Below are 19,044 nucleotides of genomic sequence, written 5' to 3' on the forward strand. Positions count from 1 at the left end.
AAAAGCTGGGTAACACTGCATGTGCTTGCTCAGACGATGCTACAGAAGGGGAGCTGACAAGAAAATGAGTAGTGTGACAAACATATTATTGTCTTCCATGATCAGGAATCAGCAAAGAAGGGAAAAACAGGCAGAAATGGGGTTCAGGAAAAAAATAATCACAAAGAGGAAGAACTGTCAGGAATTAAAATAAACACTTCTTATACTTGGCAACAAGTTCTTAAATGCAGACACAACCTTGCCTTGAAGATTATAACAACAACAACAAAAAAAGTGTAGAAAACTGACAATACATCTGATTTGTGAATTTAGAAGGGTTTTTGAAAATGTGCCTTATTAATTCTACCTGTATCTTAGACTGACACTAACAAATGGAAAGGCACACTCATGTGAAACCCATGAAAAAGGAATTCATGAAAGAGACATTTTGGGACTCAATATATTATTTACTGGAGCAAGCACATCAGTGCTGGAGAATGTGGTAAGCCTTTTATGAGCACGTCTGTGTCGTGATGGTATTTACAGGTCCTACAGAAGAGGTTTGGCAATTATTCATACTATCCCATGTGTGCACCAGTACCTGAGAGAGATCCTCAGTCAGCAGTGCTGAGGTAAAACAAACCAGAGCACAAAACCAGTTCTCACAAATGGCAACTTGAACACTGCACTGCAGATTTACTACTGTTCACCAAGTACTAGCTCTTAAGCCAAATTTTGGTCTCTCAGAGACAGCAATGAAGAAGGATTCCCAAGCTAGATGCTAAAATAATGACACAGGGCAACAAAAGCTTCATGCAAACATGTTAGTGCTGAACCACAATGTGTTGTCTGAAGTTTCCGCTCCATGTCAGAAGCTGCACTAGCAGTAACAATCACAACCTCCCCCAGGCACAATGTTGTTTGACAAACTTCTAGAAGCGGAGTTGTTACAGATTTTGAGATCTATATGAAGACAGTTAACTTTATTCAGTGATCTTTCACTCCACACTTCGGTGGCGTAACGTCCTACTTCAGAGAATTTTAACTGCGTATTCTTAAATTTTAATTTAAAACCAGGTATTTCAAAACATTTTAAAGATGGCACTTGAAACAGTAGCTGTAATATTCAACAATACCCCAAGGTTTCACCTTCCTTAGGTCAGCATTGATGCATCCCTTGCTTGTTACCCTGAAAGAAGTGACTTGTTACAGAACAAAAGCATTGCCATTTTGGATGGAGTGATTTCTCACTGGAATAACAGATTCAGTCTATCTCATGTGACCGTAACAATGATCCTCATTAAGTGAACAAAGTGCAGAACATGGGCTGCACAACAGGACTATCTCCCCAGCACAATGTGAAAGTGCCAAGGGAAGCTACTCTATTGGTTCTTAAAATCATATTTTAAGCAGAAACCTGATACCTAATTTCCTGTAATGTTACCTTAATCACCCTGGCTGTCCTCAGAAGTGCTAATCAACAAATGAGCACCTTCTTTCTCTGCAACTGGACCAGCACAGCACATCAGCTGCTGCATCTCCCAGAAGCTTCTGTGCAAAATGCAGTCCCGTGCAACAATGTCAGTAGCTAAAGGAAATCATGTTTATTTCAATCTCTTCACAAGGAAATTACTCAGCACTCCATTATTGCCAGTTTCCACAGTGCTCACGCACAGACAAGCTAAACTCTGGAGATGAAATGTGCAGGGATGGGAAAAAAATAAATGACAGAGTGCAGACAGATGAGGGAGCTGCCCACAGCGGCCCACTACAGCGAACTTAGCCTGCGCAGGTCAGGCCATGCCTTCACTCCTCATATTTCCTAGGAAGGCAGCAGACACGCTTCACTACGCAGCGACTTACCGTCATGATGAGCTTCTCAACGCAGTCAGGGGACACACTGTGCAGATGAGTGAGGTGCAGCTGCAGATGGATCTTGTTGTTCAGCATGTCCTGGCAGAGCGGGCAGCGGAGCATGGGCTGCACTGAGTGCTGGGTCATGGCGTGCACCCGCAGCCGATTCACATCGGTGTTACTGTACTTGCAGTATGGGCACTGGTACATCTGCAGAACAAGACAAGGAATTGTGCAATTGTTACGGCAGCTGCTTTCCTCCTTCCATTAGAGTTCAAGAATTTGATGCCTTCTCCTACAGCCAGTTACCACCTTTCACCCTCGTTCTTTTCTTTTATTCTTTGCTTTTGGCACATACAAAACAAATCGCCTACTTGTAGATGCACAAAAAGCTGTGTTCTTGCTTCTTACCTGCTCTGATTTGGTCTCCTCTGAAGTTTTTGACCATTTAAAGGAGAGAGGTGACTCAGAGCTGCTGGGAAATGATATTCGTTTAGAGGATGCTGGAGGCTCCGTCAGCTCCTTCTCTGCCTGGCTGGCTGGTGCTGCAACAAAAAGAGATTTACATCAGGACATCCCCAAAGAGGCTTAAGTTGGATGAAGACAGCATTTCCACTTACACTGCTTCTGTTTCTTGAAACACATGCCACAGAGCTGGGGGAAAACGAGTATGTGCACTAACTTATATCCTACAAAGCTTGCCTGGACAAAAAAAATTCCTTCTTGATTATCTCCCACAGAAAGGGAACTGTGTAATTTACAGCTAGAAGCAGAGAAATCACAGCTACTTATGTGGGTTGCTTACAGCCTGTTAGGCACAGAAGAGATTTTTCCCGTGTTTACATCTGACACACAAATGCTTGACCAGATGTGAAGGCTGATGTGTCATTTCCATGAACAGTCAGACAGATGAGACAAAGCAAAATTCACGCTCCTAGCTCTGAACACCTGAAGTTTTGCATATAAACAGTCTGGGGAGTGTTTGCTGTGGCTGTCGACACAATGGCCTTGCAGTCCATGGTGGACGTGGTGGCATGTTGTCCCAGAAGGACAGCACTGGCTAGCTCGGCCCATGCACTCGTCTGAAGGTACTCCCTAGCGAGCAGTCCCCGCGGCAGACCGCCAGCAGGACCCAGCCTGCAGCCAGGGCGGGCACAGGATCCGGACAACGACATGCTGCAACCAGCTGAGGAAAGGCCACTGGATTTGAGCAAAACAAAAAGAGGCAAAGGAGCCCAGAAGTCAACATAAAAACACTTTGCAAGTTGAGGCACTCCGAGAACACACATCCCTGACCTTTACCCCTCCCCCGAACCCTGGTAGCCTGGAGTACATAAATTTGTGGGACATCTATTATTTAAAAACTGTAAGGACAAGTATATTATACACAGCCCCCGTCTCCTCCTCCCTGAACACACATTCATAACAGTACTTTAATCTGTCTCGAATCGACTTCAAACCCATTTCGCCCTTAATGGGAGTTATTCATTTTCACTTGAAAGGTAATATATGACAGCTGGATATTTAATATGATGGATTGGCTGCCGATTAACAAGGCACTGTAGCATTCTTAGACCAGTCCCCCCATACTCTTCTCCCTTTCTCTTATTCTCTTTGTGAACTCACTGGTATCTGCACCTTGTTTCAGAAGATGCAGCCTGAGTAAAATCCTGTTAAACTGCTTCCTTCCCAAAGATCCTTCCATTTTCTGACACAAGATTTATTTCAGAAGGTACCACATCACAGTAAGAAATACACATTCACATTTCTAACCTTCTCCCCTGCCAGACCTCACCTCTAAACGTTCAGTCAAATAGAAGCAAACTAACTTCCAGGAAACAAAAGACAGGTACTGCACGTAGATAACAACATTGTTAGAGGGAGGCAGGGAGAGGAGGAGCTCTAGTAATACTCAATTTCTCCTAGAAGACTTGGCCATGCCAAAGCCTGCTTAGCAGTGATTTCCTTCCCTGGAGTTCTGTGGTGCCGCATGCTTGGTATTTCATCCCTGCCTTGTTACACAGCCACCATGCAGCCGCAAAATCTGGGCAATGTCTGAAACCAAAAGCACAGGACCCCGCTGTGCTGCCAATTCTGCTAAAAAGTCCAAACCTTGGGTTTCTTTGTGTAAAACAAGCCTGTGATGCCAGGACTTATGGATGCTGTAACGCAGATCCTACTCTGCTCTCTGTGCAGAATGATAGGCTTCCATTCAGGTCAAATCTGCTGGCTGAGCCCGAAACCTTCATGGGGCTGAGAACTGAAAAGTCACTGAAAATGTCTACAGGACCCAAACTGGCCTTCTTTGCTTCCTACTAATAAAAATATCCTTGGAGTGTGAAAAACACAGCACCGCCCCAAACCCGTCAAGGAAGGCAGAGGCCATTGCCACAAGCCAGCTCCGTGTCTGGCTGTGGACCACCCTGCTTTACATGCCCTGCCTGAGCTCTGCATGATATGAGTGGCCCCAGTAAGGCGGTCTGCTGCTGCTGCTGCTGCTGCTGCTGACCTCGTCCGCTCCTGGGGGGACCTCGAACAGGGACGCGCCAGCCCCCACCAGGCAGCTGGGTGTTGGGACCAGCACACGGAGACCCGGGGTCTGCCGGCACGCAGCCATGGGAGCTCTGCTCCTGCCCCACATCAGGCTGGTACTAGAGCACTTGTGTCTCCTATGTGCTATGGACATGTCTCTGTGAGCTTTTTATACATGAAATGCCACTTCAAACCCTTGGGTGCCAACTGCTCTGCAGAAGTACCAACGAGTGCTGCAGTGAGCCGTGCTAGCATCAACAGCTCTGCAGCAGCGGCAGGGGACACAAGGGAGGACAAGGGATGACAGGAGAAATCTCTGGTAATGTATATGGGTAACCTTTCCAAATAAAGGATGAAAACACTCCCAGTTTTGGAAATGGAGCGAGAACCACTAGAAAACTACAAAACTGCATTAAAAAAAAATCTGACCTCCTAAGGCTCAAGCTTTGACAACTTACAAAACCTCTGGTGGCCCCATCAGTGCTAGGACCTGTGTAGTGCACAGCAAGGTACAAGGAGCTCAGGGAGCCCCTTGTCCTTATTCTGTGCCACCAGCTTCATTGTGCACCATTTCTAGCAACTCACTGATGTGATGTTTTCAGGTGCAGTCACTAAATTTAGTAACCCAACTGCAGACAATTACCCTGTAGTTGCTGAACACTACCTATAACCTCTAAAATCATGACTGTATTTTCCTATTTCCTTCCTGCTGGGAAACAGCCTGCTTAGAATTAGGGAAAAGTAAAAGGCAGTTAAAATTTACTTTTATTTTCTGTCTCCAAAGTGCCCACTTTTACTAAGTGCACTTCATCCATCCCATAACTTTAATCCTTCAAAATCAGAATTATAAATGATTGTCCAGCCCCCAGAAAAACTGTTTTGTTGTAGTGTTCTGAAAAACACATACTGAATATTCCTTCTAAGTATGATTTTTTGAGTTGACAGCTCAAATGGGAATTTTAACTCCGAGACCAAAGTTTACTGTTGATAAACAGCCAAATACACTAAGTGACACATTCAGTCCACATCACAGATCAGAGGAATTAAGAACTCTCTTCTATCTGGAGAAACGAGGACACGCTGCTCCCATCCGCTCTGCAGACGCGCTGCGGCTGCCTGCCAGCTCGCCGGCAGCTGTGTGGGGCCTTTGCACCCCTGCCGGCAGTGGACTGGATGGACCAAATGTCCCGGACTGAGGATGTCAAAAAGGCTTTGCCTCCAACCGCAGCTCAGCACTGGAGAAGGTGGAGCACGGTGTCTGTGCCCTAATTGTGTGAGATGAGGCTTACAGGTAAAGCCCTTGCAGCAAAGGAGGAATTTGTGCTTAAAGTACGATGCGTGACAATTTACCAACTAGTACTTTTATTATTTTGACTCTTTGAGTGGATTTAGCTCAGACTGGCTGACCTCAGAAGAAAATCTGCATTTCTCAACAAATGCACTTGAAAGCCAAGTGCAACAGGACAGTGCTGCTGCAAGCACACTGCCCCACCGGGGCACTTCACAGAGCCTACTCTTCCCATGCTTCCTCAGGAACCTCTGCTTTTCAGCAGAGGAAGAGAAAACCTCCCAGGTGTTATTTCATAGATGAAATGGGATCCTTTCTTTTGCAAGGTCCAGAGGTAAAAATGTAAGTGTCCCAAAAAGCTGACTGCTCTCGATCCTGGTGGACAGGGAGTCACCACCCCCAACACCCAGCCATCAGATTCTTTCAGCTAAAGTACCACTGACAGCCCCTTCATCTAAACTTCCATCTCCCAACCCAGCAACATAATGGAGAAGCCAATTAAATGATTATTAATTCATGCTGCTTTCCGTAAGCCAGAGGTTCTCATCTCCCTGCATTCCGTAAACCAGCCTGCCACTTGCCCTAGAAATTTACAGTGGGGTTTCTGCTATCTCCATTGATTTAAAAAGCAACACCCTCCCCCACATCCAGCCTACTGAAAAATCTCTCCTCCTACTAAGTTCAGCAGCCAGTCTGGGAAAAAGTTTTCAACTGGACTGGGGAGCTGTGTTTTCACCGACTGATGGAAAATAAAATTCCATATTTGGTGGCGCCTCCCTCCCCAGAGCTCTCCCTGACGTTTTCTTGGAGCTCCTACTCAGCATCACGAGCCTCTGGGCCAGACAGACCTGCCTCCCGCGTCTGGACACCCCCGTGGCTGGAAATGCCACAGTGACAAGCGTCGCCACGGCACAGGCCTCGCCGAGGCGCATCCTTAAAACGGCTCTTGCTTTCCTCTGGGAACTCTGAGAACAGAGAGGATTATTTTATCTGTTCTATGCTCGCACGGCCTTCACCTTCTTATCTGTGTAGAACGAGCGATGGGAAGGCCAGGCCCTGTGGTCCGGACCTATCTCCACAGCATGACGAGCGGCAGCTCAGGAGCCTGGAGTGAAGCTGCACCACGTTTCAGGCTCAGCCTTCCCCTCAGACAGCTGCTATCCAGCAGAAACACAACTGGCATTAATACGGCAAGAATAAATATGAGAAAGTAACTCCACCGAGAGACTCCAGTGACACAAAAGCTGTGAGAGCACAGCTCAGGCTTCCCAGAAACAGCATTTTGGTGTATAACACTGCTACAGTGCTGCCTGTTTGTTACTTCTTGTGTTAATAATATATGGTTGAATGTTTCTCTCTGAAACGCTGTCTGTTTACATTCTTTATTCCCTGAAGGTACCATTCGTTCTAATAAGATGTTGTAGCCATACTAACAGGACTCTATATTGCCTGTTGCTCTACAGTATTTTTTCAAATCTGTGTTTGATAAATAACGTGATTGTATGATAGACAGAAGTAAATACACAGAGATTTGCAAGCACACTTTTGTACCCAGACCTTTATTGTTGCCTTTCAGAAGTATGGCCCTGAAAATGGCCAAGTAATTTGTTTTTCTAATGCTGTGTCATATCTTGCAGCTTGCAGTAAGCTTGAACAACTGAATTATTATGAAATATTCATATGACAGTACCCAGGAGCCCAAGCCACCACAGAACTCCTCAGCACAAACATGGAGCACCCAGAAAACATGGTGCAAGGTGCCAAGCAGCACAAGCACACATGGAGGGGACGTGGAGACAACACCTTGTCTGCCATCCCGACCACCACAGACCTTCCCCACTGCCCTGCAGATCAGCAGAGAAGCTCTTGCTCCCCTTGGCATCACACCCAGAGGCTCCTGAAGGACCTGCTCTGTAAGCTGCTCTACAAGGTGCTAGCTTGTGAGGCGATGAAGAAGAGAAAGTGGTCTGCACCAGCTGGGTGAGAGAGAGTGGAGCAACGACACAAATAGCCAAGTTATGGATCAGTCCCAAAGGTTACAGGGAACCTGACTGTGACCCAGGGAGTGGGAATGCAACCACCAGCATCACTGCCATGCCAGCCCCTTGGGACAGGACTCAGGTGCCCACAGACACGCACATGGTAACGACCAGAGCAGTGGCTGACTTGGACACACCAGCAGCAAAATGCTCCAGCAAACGTACCAGAAAGAAAAGACCTGGCCCAGAGCTCTGCAGGATTGACAGTTCCCTCTGCCATTCTGAGTTTCACAGACACTTGCAGGAGAAAAGACGTAGATCGTAGGAAATCACCCTAACTCACGCACAGCAAGACCCCACATTTGCAAAGTGGTACCCTAAAACACTGAACTTTTTCTTCCAGGAACGATGTCGAAGACTACATGCTTAGAACTGTGGGAAATCATGTTTGTTTGTTTGTTTTAAATTACAAAGGAAACAAGAGATAATCTTTTATATTTACTGATTTTTATGGTTCTTGAACCAGCTATCAATCTGTGTGAATATTACTGTCCAATTGAACTGAATAAATATTCCAACTAACCTACCATGTGAGTCCATATCAACTAATTTAATAAAATCAATGTGTTGAGCTTGGGAAATGGTACAAACAACAGTAATTTTAGTAACTCCTTAAAAGCAGCAAGGAAGGGATGAACAGTACTGTCAGGCAGCACAGTTACTGCGGCGAGCAGGAACTACCAGCGAGGAAAGAGTGTGAATGCAGAGTGGAGGCTCCAGTGATGCAGGCACAGACTCCACTTGCTGAAGAACCAAAAGTATCTGAAAACAGCAACGCAAAGTGGGAAGGAGAAAGAGGAGGCACAGACAGCCCTGTTTATGGCAGTGCTTTGAAAGGCTCCTCTACGACACAGCAGCTTTGGAAAACAGCAGAACCATTCATCCATCAGCACTGCTGAGATGGCCCCTCACAGCTCCCTCATCTGTGCTCAGATCCAAGGAAGTGTGGGCTGTCGCATGAGCAGGTTTTCCTATCTTCTGTCACTGCTGGGAAAGGAGCAACCATGCTTTGCAGTGGTAAACACACGTGGAGGTGCTTTCAGGATTAACAACTGGCAAAGGCAGCTGTGAGCCTGCAGGGCCCAGCTCACTTTTAGGGTCAAGATGCACCATTTGTCCCAGCTAGAAGCCACTCTCTGTTCCACTAGCACCAGACTGGTAATTTTGCTGCTTGTTATTTTTTAAGTAGCCATACTTTGCTAGTATAAACACAAAGAGAAAGATCAAAAGAGGCACAAAAATGATAACGCTGATTGCGAGGTAGAATGAAAGATGCCACGCAGGTGGCAAAGCACAGCAGCTCCCGGCTCGGCCATCCCCTGCAGCAAGGTGTGAACGCTGCGTGGTGGAGCAAGACCGGGGCACAGCCAGGGCGGAGGCGCACAGGGCAGCCGAGCCATAGAGGCTCCACCGGGGCTGGGCACTATGTTTGCCCCTTTCCTCCTTCCCTGGGTGTTTCTGCTCAAGCTCTGCTACCTGTGGCTCAGCTCACCCAGCGCTCAGAGGCATGTGGCTGGGGTGTGCAGTGCCAGCGAGGTGGGTGCCCCTGCACGCACCCTGCTGTGCCATGCCATGCCTTCTTGTGCCGTGCTGTGCCCTTCTGTGCCCTTCTGTGCCATGCCCTTCTGTGCTGTGCTATGCCAGGATGGCACAAGGGACGTGCGGGGGCTGAGCTGGCTCCAGCTGCCAGGCCTTGCAGAGCATCCCTGCGCCTGGCCCCGCGGCAGGGCCAGACGTGCCCTGAGGGTGCTCCTGTCTGTAATGTGGGCCACTGACCTGCCAGAAATATGGGGCACTGCTGGTGCCATGGAGCAGAGCCAGCACTGAGCCATCACCTCGCCTCTGCTTCCATAAAAAGATTAGAAAAACAGCATCTGCTGGCACTGCTAGAGCCAAGGGCTGCCCAGGTCTGAACCCTATGCACGTGCCTCGGGGACAGTTTCCAAACATGCCCCGACACTGAGACACCAGGCCTGGACACTCTTCCTCAGTTTGAGCTAGCACCCAGGAGCCATTTGTGCTTTGTAAATCCTCAGGAAAAATCACAATTACTTTGAGTCTCTCTATCCCCATTTTAGGTTTCCTGTGCACATAAGCTAGGGTCGAGAGACACTCCATCACGTCCCCCTGCTCCGTCCCCCCGGCTCTCTTCCTTTTCTTTGCCCTGGTCCTACTGAACATTCCAGCCATTAAGTGATCAAAATCAGCCATATATTAAAAAAAAAAACAACAAACCGAACCCCCCCCCCAAAGAGTATGGGGGGGAGGGGCAGTAATATATTTCCGTCAGGATGTGCCTGACCTGTTTTTTTCAATTTCAGTAATTAGAAAGGCAGTGGGCCTGTAGGAATTATTCATAAACTGCAGGAGCTGTGCAGTATACATTTATGTTAAACATGTCAAATCCGATTGAAATCATGCCTGCCAGCACCATACTCCATAAACACACTTTTCTGCAACAATTTCCCAGCTCTCGGCAGCCCATTAATACCTCCTTTAATAGCAATCTACCACGGATTCGAATCAGGGACGCTCCATTGCACTAATTGCTCTGTGTTAGGTGAGCATCATGGATTTAAAAAAAAAAATCATTAAAAAAAATAAAAGCCCTTCAGGCTAGTCCTCCAGAAATATTTCATTTCAATCCGTATTTTAAGTAGAGTTTGTTTCTTGTTTATCTGAGAAAAAAAAATCTGATATTCTACATCTATACAAATGAGAGTGCATTAAGAAAGTCTCTTTCATAGCTGGGTCACTGCAGATTGAAGTGCTTCTCGCTAGTTAAAAAATACATATAAGCCTCACCCTAAACCTTAAAAGTCTCACACTCATCTACACTGGTCTGATTCAGGCTTCAGCTAGAAACCGATGCATTGAATACTAATCATTTACTTTTTGACTTTAAAATGGAGTCAGGAATAGCCATGATTTCTTTCATCTTTGCTGGCTTGCTTGCAATAAATTGCATGTTAGTCATGATGAGATAATTTCGAAAGCTCAGACACTACAAAGAGCATCCCCCTGCTCCAGCACGGAGGTGGGCAGGTTCCTTGAGCAGAAGGAGGAAAGCAGCCTGAGGAGTGAGGGGCTGCACTGCACTGTGCTAAGAAACTGCTTAATCCCACTACCGGAGAGAGAGCGAAGAGAGAGCAAACAGGTCTGTCCAGAAACAGGAAACATAAGCCATTTTTTCTATATGGAGTACTTCAGGAGGCACATAACAGTTTTAGTTTCCATGAAGCGCTGCTGCTGCCTGTTTCAACTTCAAGGGAACACAGGCAGCATGTGCACTCCTGAAATCAATCTGCACTGCACTCTGGCCAACTCTTTCAGGAGCTACGGAGATGTATGTGAGAAGCTAGTAAAAGGAATTCTTATTTGAGATGGCGTTTTCCTCATGTATAATTTAATGGAAAATATTACCTAAAAATGTTTTTGCTTAAGAATATTCTGTTCTAAAATAAGTACAAAAATGAATTGATGAATTTATTTTGCAGCTGAAACATTTTGGCAAATTTACAATGAAAGCAGAGGTTTTTCCTTTCAGTGCAAACACCAATACCAGTACAGCCTGCCACATACATATGTATGCACTGTAAAGCAGTCAAACAAACCTGACTCATCACTCGCTCGTCTGTGCCAAAGGAGCTTGGGCAGACATACAAATCATTTTGTTAGAGATCTCACTGAAAAAGTGGAAAAATGACCATGCTTGTACGCAGTTAGGAAACTGAGGCACAAAAGGTGAGTAAATTGCTGAGGAACGTAATGATCAAATTGCTGCACGATGAACAGAAAACAGGTCTATCAACCTCCACTTCAACACACTGCTCATTGGCTTTGAGCCTGCACTCCTTTCTCACCTATCTCCCACTTCCACAGAACTGCAGTGCTCAAAGGCACCTCAAAAGGTCAGCCAGCCCATCCAAAGCAGGATAAACTGTGCCTGCTTCATTCCTGACAGCAGCTCGTCTAATCTTCTTGAAAGACCTCTGAGGAACCTTCCCAGAAAATCTACTCCAGTGCTTCACAAACTGTACCAGATTTTTTTAAAGTATTATCTAACCTCAACCTTTCTCCCTTCAATGTAAGGCCATTACTTTTTGTTGTCTATATCCTGAACACGGAGAACAAATTATTTCCTTCCTTTCAGAAGCATTTTATGCACAAGAAGACTTATCTAGTACTCCCCTTTGGTCTTGTCTTTTTGGGTCAAATAAGCCTGTTTATTCCACTTTCTCCTCACAGATGATGTTATGCAGACTATGGTCTTAATTCATGCTGTTCAGGTTTTCTGAAATTGCTCCTCAACTTTCTTGACACCCCCAAGCTCAGAAGTGGGCACAGTCCTCCAGAGGAAGCTTTCCAGCGCTGATGAAGTGCACCTATTCTGTAATATTTTTATCTATGGCATAATACTTGAGCTTCTTTTTGAGAATGTCCTGAACAGCAGTTCCAGACTCCTTCCTAAGGAGAAGACAGAAGATGCTGACTGCACCAAGGCCTTCTTCACACAGAAGGAAATTGGGTCGTGTTGACATGATTTGCTCTTGACAAATCTGTGTCGACTGTTACTCATCTCATTATCTTCCAGTCAGTACTTACAAACAGTTGTTTGGTCAATTCCCAGGAAAATCTGGGGCAAATGAAGCTGGCAGGTGTGCGGTTCCCCAGCCACTCCTCTATTTAAAGATAAGTACCGTGTCTGTCCCCTCACGGTACCTCCCCCGTTTTCTGTGAATTCACAGGAGAGAGCAGCTGACAGATCTGGGGTTGTTTTAGTCGCTTCCTCAAAACACTTGAGCATGAAGCAGCAGGTCACTGGTATGAAAACATTTATCTGAAGTAAAAAACACTTTGCAACCTCTTCCTTCGCAGCTGGAGGACAAGCTCTCCCCGCAGCATCACCAACACGGCTGCTCGGGTCCCTCACGCAGTCGGCCCATTTAGTCAGACTGAACCCAAAGAAGGAGGCATGTGCTTCAGTTTTCTTGACATCATGGTTGATAGCCTCCCAACTGCTGAGCTGCAGACTAACTCCTTCCTTGCAGTCTCTTACAGCAAGGCAGCATTTGAGTGCTTCCTTGATATTCCTATTTTCCTCCCTGGTTACATCTCAATGTGTGCCACAGCATTTTGATATTCCTGTACATGTGGACACTGTTCTGTGGTTGTCATGACTAACCTGACCTAGTTTCTGTTCCCTTTCATGTCTGAGGTCCACGAGGACAGGACAACATGGCCATGTGCTACCGGAGCTTGAAAGCAGAAAGAATGCAAGGCTGAGGTGTGGTAGCTGTTTTCAAAACCACTGTACATAAACAATTTCAGAAATTCTTTTGCTTTCAATTTCAGGGATAGCGTTGGTATGTATTTGAAAGCAGGACCTGAATTCAACAAAACCATGTGCATGAACCTTGCTGAGGCTGTACACTTTGGACTTGCAATGGCTCTGGACACTGTCCAGAGCTCTGTAGGCTTACATACACATCAGCTGAGGCTACATTTTCCATTGTGTTAAGCTGTCCATTTCTTATCTGCCATTTGACTGACAAACACCAAAAATGAGTTGTAAATTTCACAGGCAGAAGGAAGAAATAAGACATTCACATATAGATTTTCCGGATGAAGTGATGTTTATAAAATAAGTTTTCATTTTTCCTTACATGATTTTCACATGTAAGAATAATCCTTTCACATAGATCAGTTTTTGCAAGTGCTTCAGATTTGGACTAAGAGCCCTACTTACCCTGTAAGAGATTTAATAAACATATGAGGCTTGCTTCTTTCTGTGACACTTCACAAAGTGTGCTTTTACTTAGAATTACACAATCCCACACAACAAAAAACTAAAAATCACCTACAGCCAAGTAAAGTTTGCATCTCTGGGTTGAAGAATGGATCTGTGGTGGGGAACGACAGAAAGAGCAAACTCAGTGAGCGCCATCTAGACTGAGAACTTGAGCTTCAACAAGTATTAAGGCACAGCCTGCTCTCTTCACCAGTTTTGACACATCTTCTAACGCTCAAGATTAAAAGTGTATTAAGGTGAAATAGCACGTTTCATTCTTCTGAAGACTGTGCAAGCTGAAGTGTCTGGCTGTGGCTCGCTAAGAAGCAACCACAAACATGGCAAGAGAACGCTGACAGGAAGAAGGGTCTCTGTGCAGGTTAAGAGAGGCCTTGTACCAAACATCAGAAGTCTGCAAACCTACTTGGCTACAATGCTGAAAAAGAAAAGAGCAGTCAGAACTGCTCAGTCCTGGGTCAACCAAAATGACTACTGCCACCTGTGCTTCTATTTCTGCACCTACGCTGAAACAGCCAGAAAGTATCAGCTAGGGAGGAGAATGGCCCTCACCAGAGGAGGACAACCTTGAAGCTTCTTTTTGCTCAAAGGCAAGAATATTAAAAATAATCTTCCCTTCGCTCCTGCAAGATAGCAACTATCTTCTGGGAAAGACAGAGTAACCGAGTATCTTAAAATGGAAGTGAAATGTTTGCCAGGATTTTGCAAAGGGAAACCTTTCAGATTTCTCTACAACAACATAAGGATTATTCAGCATCTGCAATTTCAGTTTCAGGTTGTCATGATTCCAGCAGAAAACAAGCAGTTGGCAGAGCATAAGCACAGAGTTTTTGCTCGTCTTTTCAGCATCAAAACGTTGCTACCGGAGCGAGGACTATGATGGAGAAGCAGGCAAACAATCTCTCAAGTCTTAACAACAGGGTGGGGTTTCATGACATACATTTAGTCCAGCCTAAGCACTGTGCTGCCAACAGGGGCAGTCCCTTTCTTCCTGCTCCACTCCCAGCTGCAGGTTCCCCCTGCCCGTTTCAGCTCCAGCACCACGTGGGTACAGGCGAGCTCTGACCCTCGAGCCCGGGGCTGGCAGTGGGGATGCACGAGCATAGCTCGAACTCCCTGCGTGTGTCACGGAGCTACGCCCCAAGGCTTCGCAGGGGGCAGCATGTATGTCATGCTGACAGCACTAAGCAGCATGGTCATTTAAGGGAAGATTCCTTTTAGACTACTGCTCTACAACTTCCCATCTTCTTTTCCTGGATTGAAAGTGAAAGAGGGACCAAAACCCACCTGTCCATTTACTCTGGTCCTTGTCTCCTCCGCTCTCTTGCTCCTTGGCAGGCTCTTCAGCATCAACGGCTGTTTCATTGGGCCCTTCCACATCTTCAATGGCTTCTTCTGAGAAACAAGAAGCAGAAAGAGTAACATAAAAAAGAAAGTCAAAACGGAAGAGCAATTAACTGCCATTGAGGAACAGAGCAACAGCCAAAGCTGGAGCACAAGCGTTGAGCTGCAGGGATTGATGTCACCCAGCATTCTCCCGATGACTGCCTACTAGCTGGTTAAGAGGGAAACTATGGATGAAAAAACTGAGAGATGAAGTGAAGATCCTGACCTACCTCTGCCACTTATACCGATATCCCCTGGAGTGTAAGGTACAGCAAAATAATTGCCAGGTGCAGGAAGGATCTACCCAGCCATGCTATGGATTAGGGAACTGTTGAGGTCTGACTGGTGCCTCCAGCACCTTCAGACTCATCCTTCCCCCCTCATCCGCAGCTCAAGCTCTTTGGACCAAATAGCACAGCACAGTGCTGAACCTGACCACCGAGACCCCCACAACCACTGCAGAAGCAACACGACACACTTCTGCTCAGACAAAGCAAGGAGCAGCAGACATGGCCCTGACACAAGGCACGGGAAGAAGATGCTGAGGTGTCTTATTTTCATCCCAGCCACAGGAAGGGTTTGAGCACGCATGTGCTATCAGTACTGGCACAAAAGCATGAAGGAAAAAAATATACTCAGTGCTGAAGTGAAGTGCTGAAAGCTTGGAACAAAACACAAAGTGCCACTGCCCCAGCCGTGAACAAAAGCACTGGTGTGCTGCGGCTGCACGGGGCATGTCGACACGGCTCGGTGCAGCTCCACGCACAGGCACCCTCGTTAGGTAGGATACTGGGAGTGAGACAGCTGTAGCTGCCAGACCTCTCACACCAGGGTATAACGACTACATTATCATGTCATATCTTGGGTATTTATGTATAGTGCAAGCAGCTCGACAGCTACCATGTAATTGACGGGGGCTACATCAACAGTGGGAAGAAAGGGTACTTTTAAGTCATTATATCCTCTTTTAGGCAGGACAGTTCATAATTTTAACTTGCATTATCTGGTCTTGCTATATCCAAGGCTACTGTAAGGTTTTACCTGAACTACGTAACTAGTTAAAGCACTCCTCCCGCCCCCCCCAAGCCTCCTCCTAACAAAGACAGGGCTAGAAATTGGTTTAAAACATATATTAGGAGACTGCAGATACTCAGCAGTGCACTTTGAGAATGTGGAAACTTAAACGAAGGAGGAACTTGAAAAGCATCAGAGATCAGCAGTGATTTATACTCTACCCCTTTCACTTTTTAAACACCTAAAAACTCTTGAGAGCTGCAGGGACCCCAATGGTCTTCTGCTGGGGAAGCAGGACCCCAGAGTAAGGAGTGTGACGGGTGGCAGCTCTAGGGAGACATCTAACACGCAGAAAAATGCAAATTATCGGTGCAGAGGTGAGGTGAGCAGTCTACCTCATGAGACGAAATCAAGTTTGCTGGAGATAAGGGCTGTGAAGCCATCAGCTGCATTCCCATTTCGGAAGGTAACATTCCAACCCCCCCCTGCAGAAAGCCAGCCCCCAGCCCCACCTCGCCGCCCCCCGAGCGCTGGGCGCGGGGCGATGCCGCTCGTTTGGCTGCGGCAGCCGCCCCCGCTGCAAAACCTTGGTCCCGAGCCCCGGCCCGGCTCAGCCCCCCCGGTGCCCCCGGCCCTCCGGGACAACAAAGGGCGCCCGGCGCGGCGGCACTGCCGGCTGCGACCCGGAGGTGTCAGCATCGGCATGGCAGCACGGGGCCGGCGCTGCCTGCCCGGCTCCGGCGCTGTCTGGGCTCTAACCCGAGCATGTGGAAATAATACACGTCTTCCAGCAAACTGTCTGGTTCGAGGGAAATGAAATAGGACATTCAAAGGCAGTTACACCATCTGTCTTTATACCATCATCATCATCAGCGAGGGGAAAAAATAGCTCCTTGGAATGGATGGAAGCCCGGGCTGACGGTAACCGGAAAAATGTGAGCTATGAATACCAATAAAGATAGAAAATGATTAAAAAACAAGGCTACAAATGGCGAATCCTCCTGCCCTGCTCGGTGTGCAGCCCCCTCGCCCACAGGCACAGCCTGCCGGACCCGCCAGCCACCAGCCACCTGCATTGAGCCGAGCCCGTGGTCCTGCCAGGGATGCAACCTGCCCCCTTGGCCCAAACACCTCTGCTCTGGGCAGGCGGGCTGCAAGAAAGCACGTGCATGCTCCCAAAGCTTTTCCTCCCCTCTCTGGTCTAAGCACATCTTTTCTGAAGGGTGTTTTTTTAAAGCAGAACGGGAAGAGAACAGAGCACAAGATGAACCTGCCCCGGGAGGTTTGTTCAGGCTCCGTATCAGGAGGGAAAGCTCTGCGCACCGCTGCCTTGGCTGCTCGCTGCCGGGCCCTCGCTGAGGACAACCACGATCCTCCTCTCTTGCTCCTGACCCTGGCCCAGCCGGGGGTCCTGCAGCCAGCAGCTGCCTGGCGCGGAGCCTTGGGGCAGGGGCAGCGTTAACTGCTGGCTGCCTCGTGATGCTCTTCCAGCAGCCGTTTGGATGGCTGGATGCAGTTTTGCTCGCTGTGCTCAGCCTAACTTGTCTCGCAGCCCTCAGTGTGTGAACTGGCTCCAGGGATGGTCGGGATAGAGTCCTGCACCACACCACTCAGCCTCCAGGAGACTGCACACCACGTATGAGCGTGTGATCTGATCTGACCCAGCTTTTAATGATGAGATCCTCTGACACTGGAAATAAAGTGCAGCAGGACTCGTGCTCCCGAAAGATCTGTGCCCACACAACCACGGTGTCCCCCGATGGCAGCTCTGCAGCTGCTGAGTTCAGCAGCAGCTCCAGCACCAGGGCTATGAGCGGGCAGCGGGTCTGGGCAGCAAACACGTGCGAACTGCACCTGCATCTTTGGGGTGTATTTCTGAGAGGACAAGGCCAGCAGCACCTCTGGCAGGGAAAGGTCTGTTTTTCTCCTTGATTCGCTGTGCGTGCAGCACAGAGTTTTTGAGCTCCATTTTCGTGTTTTAATCGTCTGCAAATCCACACAGCACGTTGTTCCCGTGCTGCATTCAAGCAGAGCTTGAGTCTTTTACCTATGTCTGAAGAGCCCCACAGGACACTCCTTCAGATGAGCAGCAAGAGTACCTCGTGGCCAACTCCTGAAGGCCGAATGGTCAGCAAGACATGGAAATTTATTTCCAAATAACTGTGATTCTTTTGTTACTGTCTGACCACACCAGCCTGAGCCTGTAAACACTGCTTGTTAGGACTGATTCACCTTGCAGCTTGACTCTGTTTTGCTTAAGGAGATTGATAAGGACTCCACAGTCACTTGGTGATTAAAAAAGTACTCAACTCATAGTACATCCTACAAAACATCCCAAGTATGTCCTACAAAGCATCCCAGACTGAGCTGGTACCCAGGGGGTGTGATATCCCTGCAGCATTTCAGAAGCCTGCTGGAGTCTCTGCCTGTCAAAGACTCTGACCAGGACCTAGAGCCTGGTGGGGGCACCGAACGCAGAGGGGTGCAGGTCCTTCGTGAAGGATGCTTTGTAGGAGGCAATGGGGCTGACTCCTGACCTGGAAGGGGCTCTGGAAGGCCAGAGATGCTATTCCAGCCCATGCACAGAGGATTTAGGGCCCAGATTGGTATCCCAGGTTTCCATAAACTCCAGCTATGCATGATTTATGAGTTCATGGAGGGTAAGTGGGCTTCATCCTCTGCGAGCAACTCACCAGGACAGGCTCAAGAGCTGTTGCTATGGGATTTGCATGAGGGGGATCGTGTCGCATTGAAATACAAATGTTACAACCTGGCCATGGGTCACCGTGCCGGTGTCATCCGCAAGGCACGTGACGCTTTACTCATAAATTTTCTGAAAGGAATTTTCCAGCCCTCCAGCATCGGTCAACACCAAGAGTGAGCGTCCGTAAGTACAGGGCACCTGGAGGGCTGAGGAGGCTGTTCTTCCATCGTACAGAACCTACCCCATGCAAATTCCTAGGAAGAGTCTTTTCTTCCTTTGTGAATAAATCATTTTAGACAGTGGCATTTCCTTTTAATTTAAAATTAAACCAGTCACTAAGGGAAGGAGGGGAGAGCGAAGAAGAGGGGGAGAGGAGTCTGGAAAATCATGGGCATCTTCTGACGTCTGTGAATGCTGGGATCTCTGAGCTCGGTCAGGC

General features: G+C 47.5%; 1 protein-coding gene across 2 annotated transcripts in view; it reads right to left on the reverse strand.

The window, feature by feature from the left end:
* The window catches only part of ZFHX3 (zinc finger homeobox 3), a gene marked incomplete at its 5' end in the record, with an annotated part of 112,579 nt that overhangs the window by 22,725 nt on the left and 70,810 nt on the right, over positions 1 to 19,044 (reverse strand). The window contains 3 exons of one of the 2 annotated variants that reach the window (XM_084294725.1): positions 1,843 to 2,043; positions 2,245 to 2,372; positions 14,801 to 14,896. In XM_084294725.1, the coding sequence (XP_084150851.1) occupies positions 1,843 to 2,043; positions 2,245 to 2,372; positions 14,801 to 14,896 (425 nt within the window). Of the gene's footprint in view, positions 1 to 1,842; positions 2,044 to 2,244; positions 2,379 to 14,788; positions 14,897 to 19,044 lie in introns of both variants that reach the window. The other variant, XM_084294724.1, reaches the window with a different exon arrangement.

Source organism: Netta rufina (assembly GCF_964035555.1).
Source record: "Netta rufina genome assembly, chromosome: 13".
Taxonomy (NCBI): domain Eukaryota; kingdom Metazoa; phylum Chordata; class Aves; order Anseriformes; family Anatidae; genus Netta; species Netta rufina.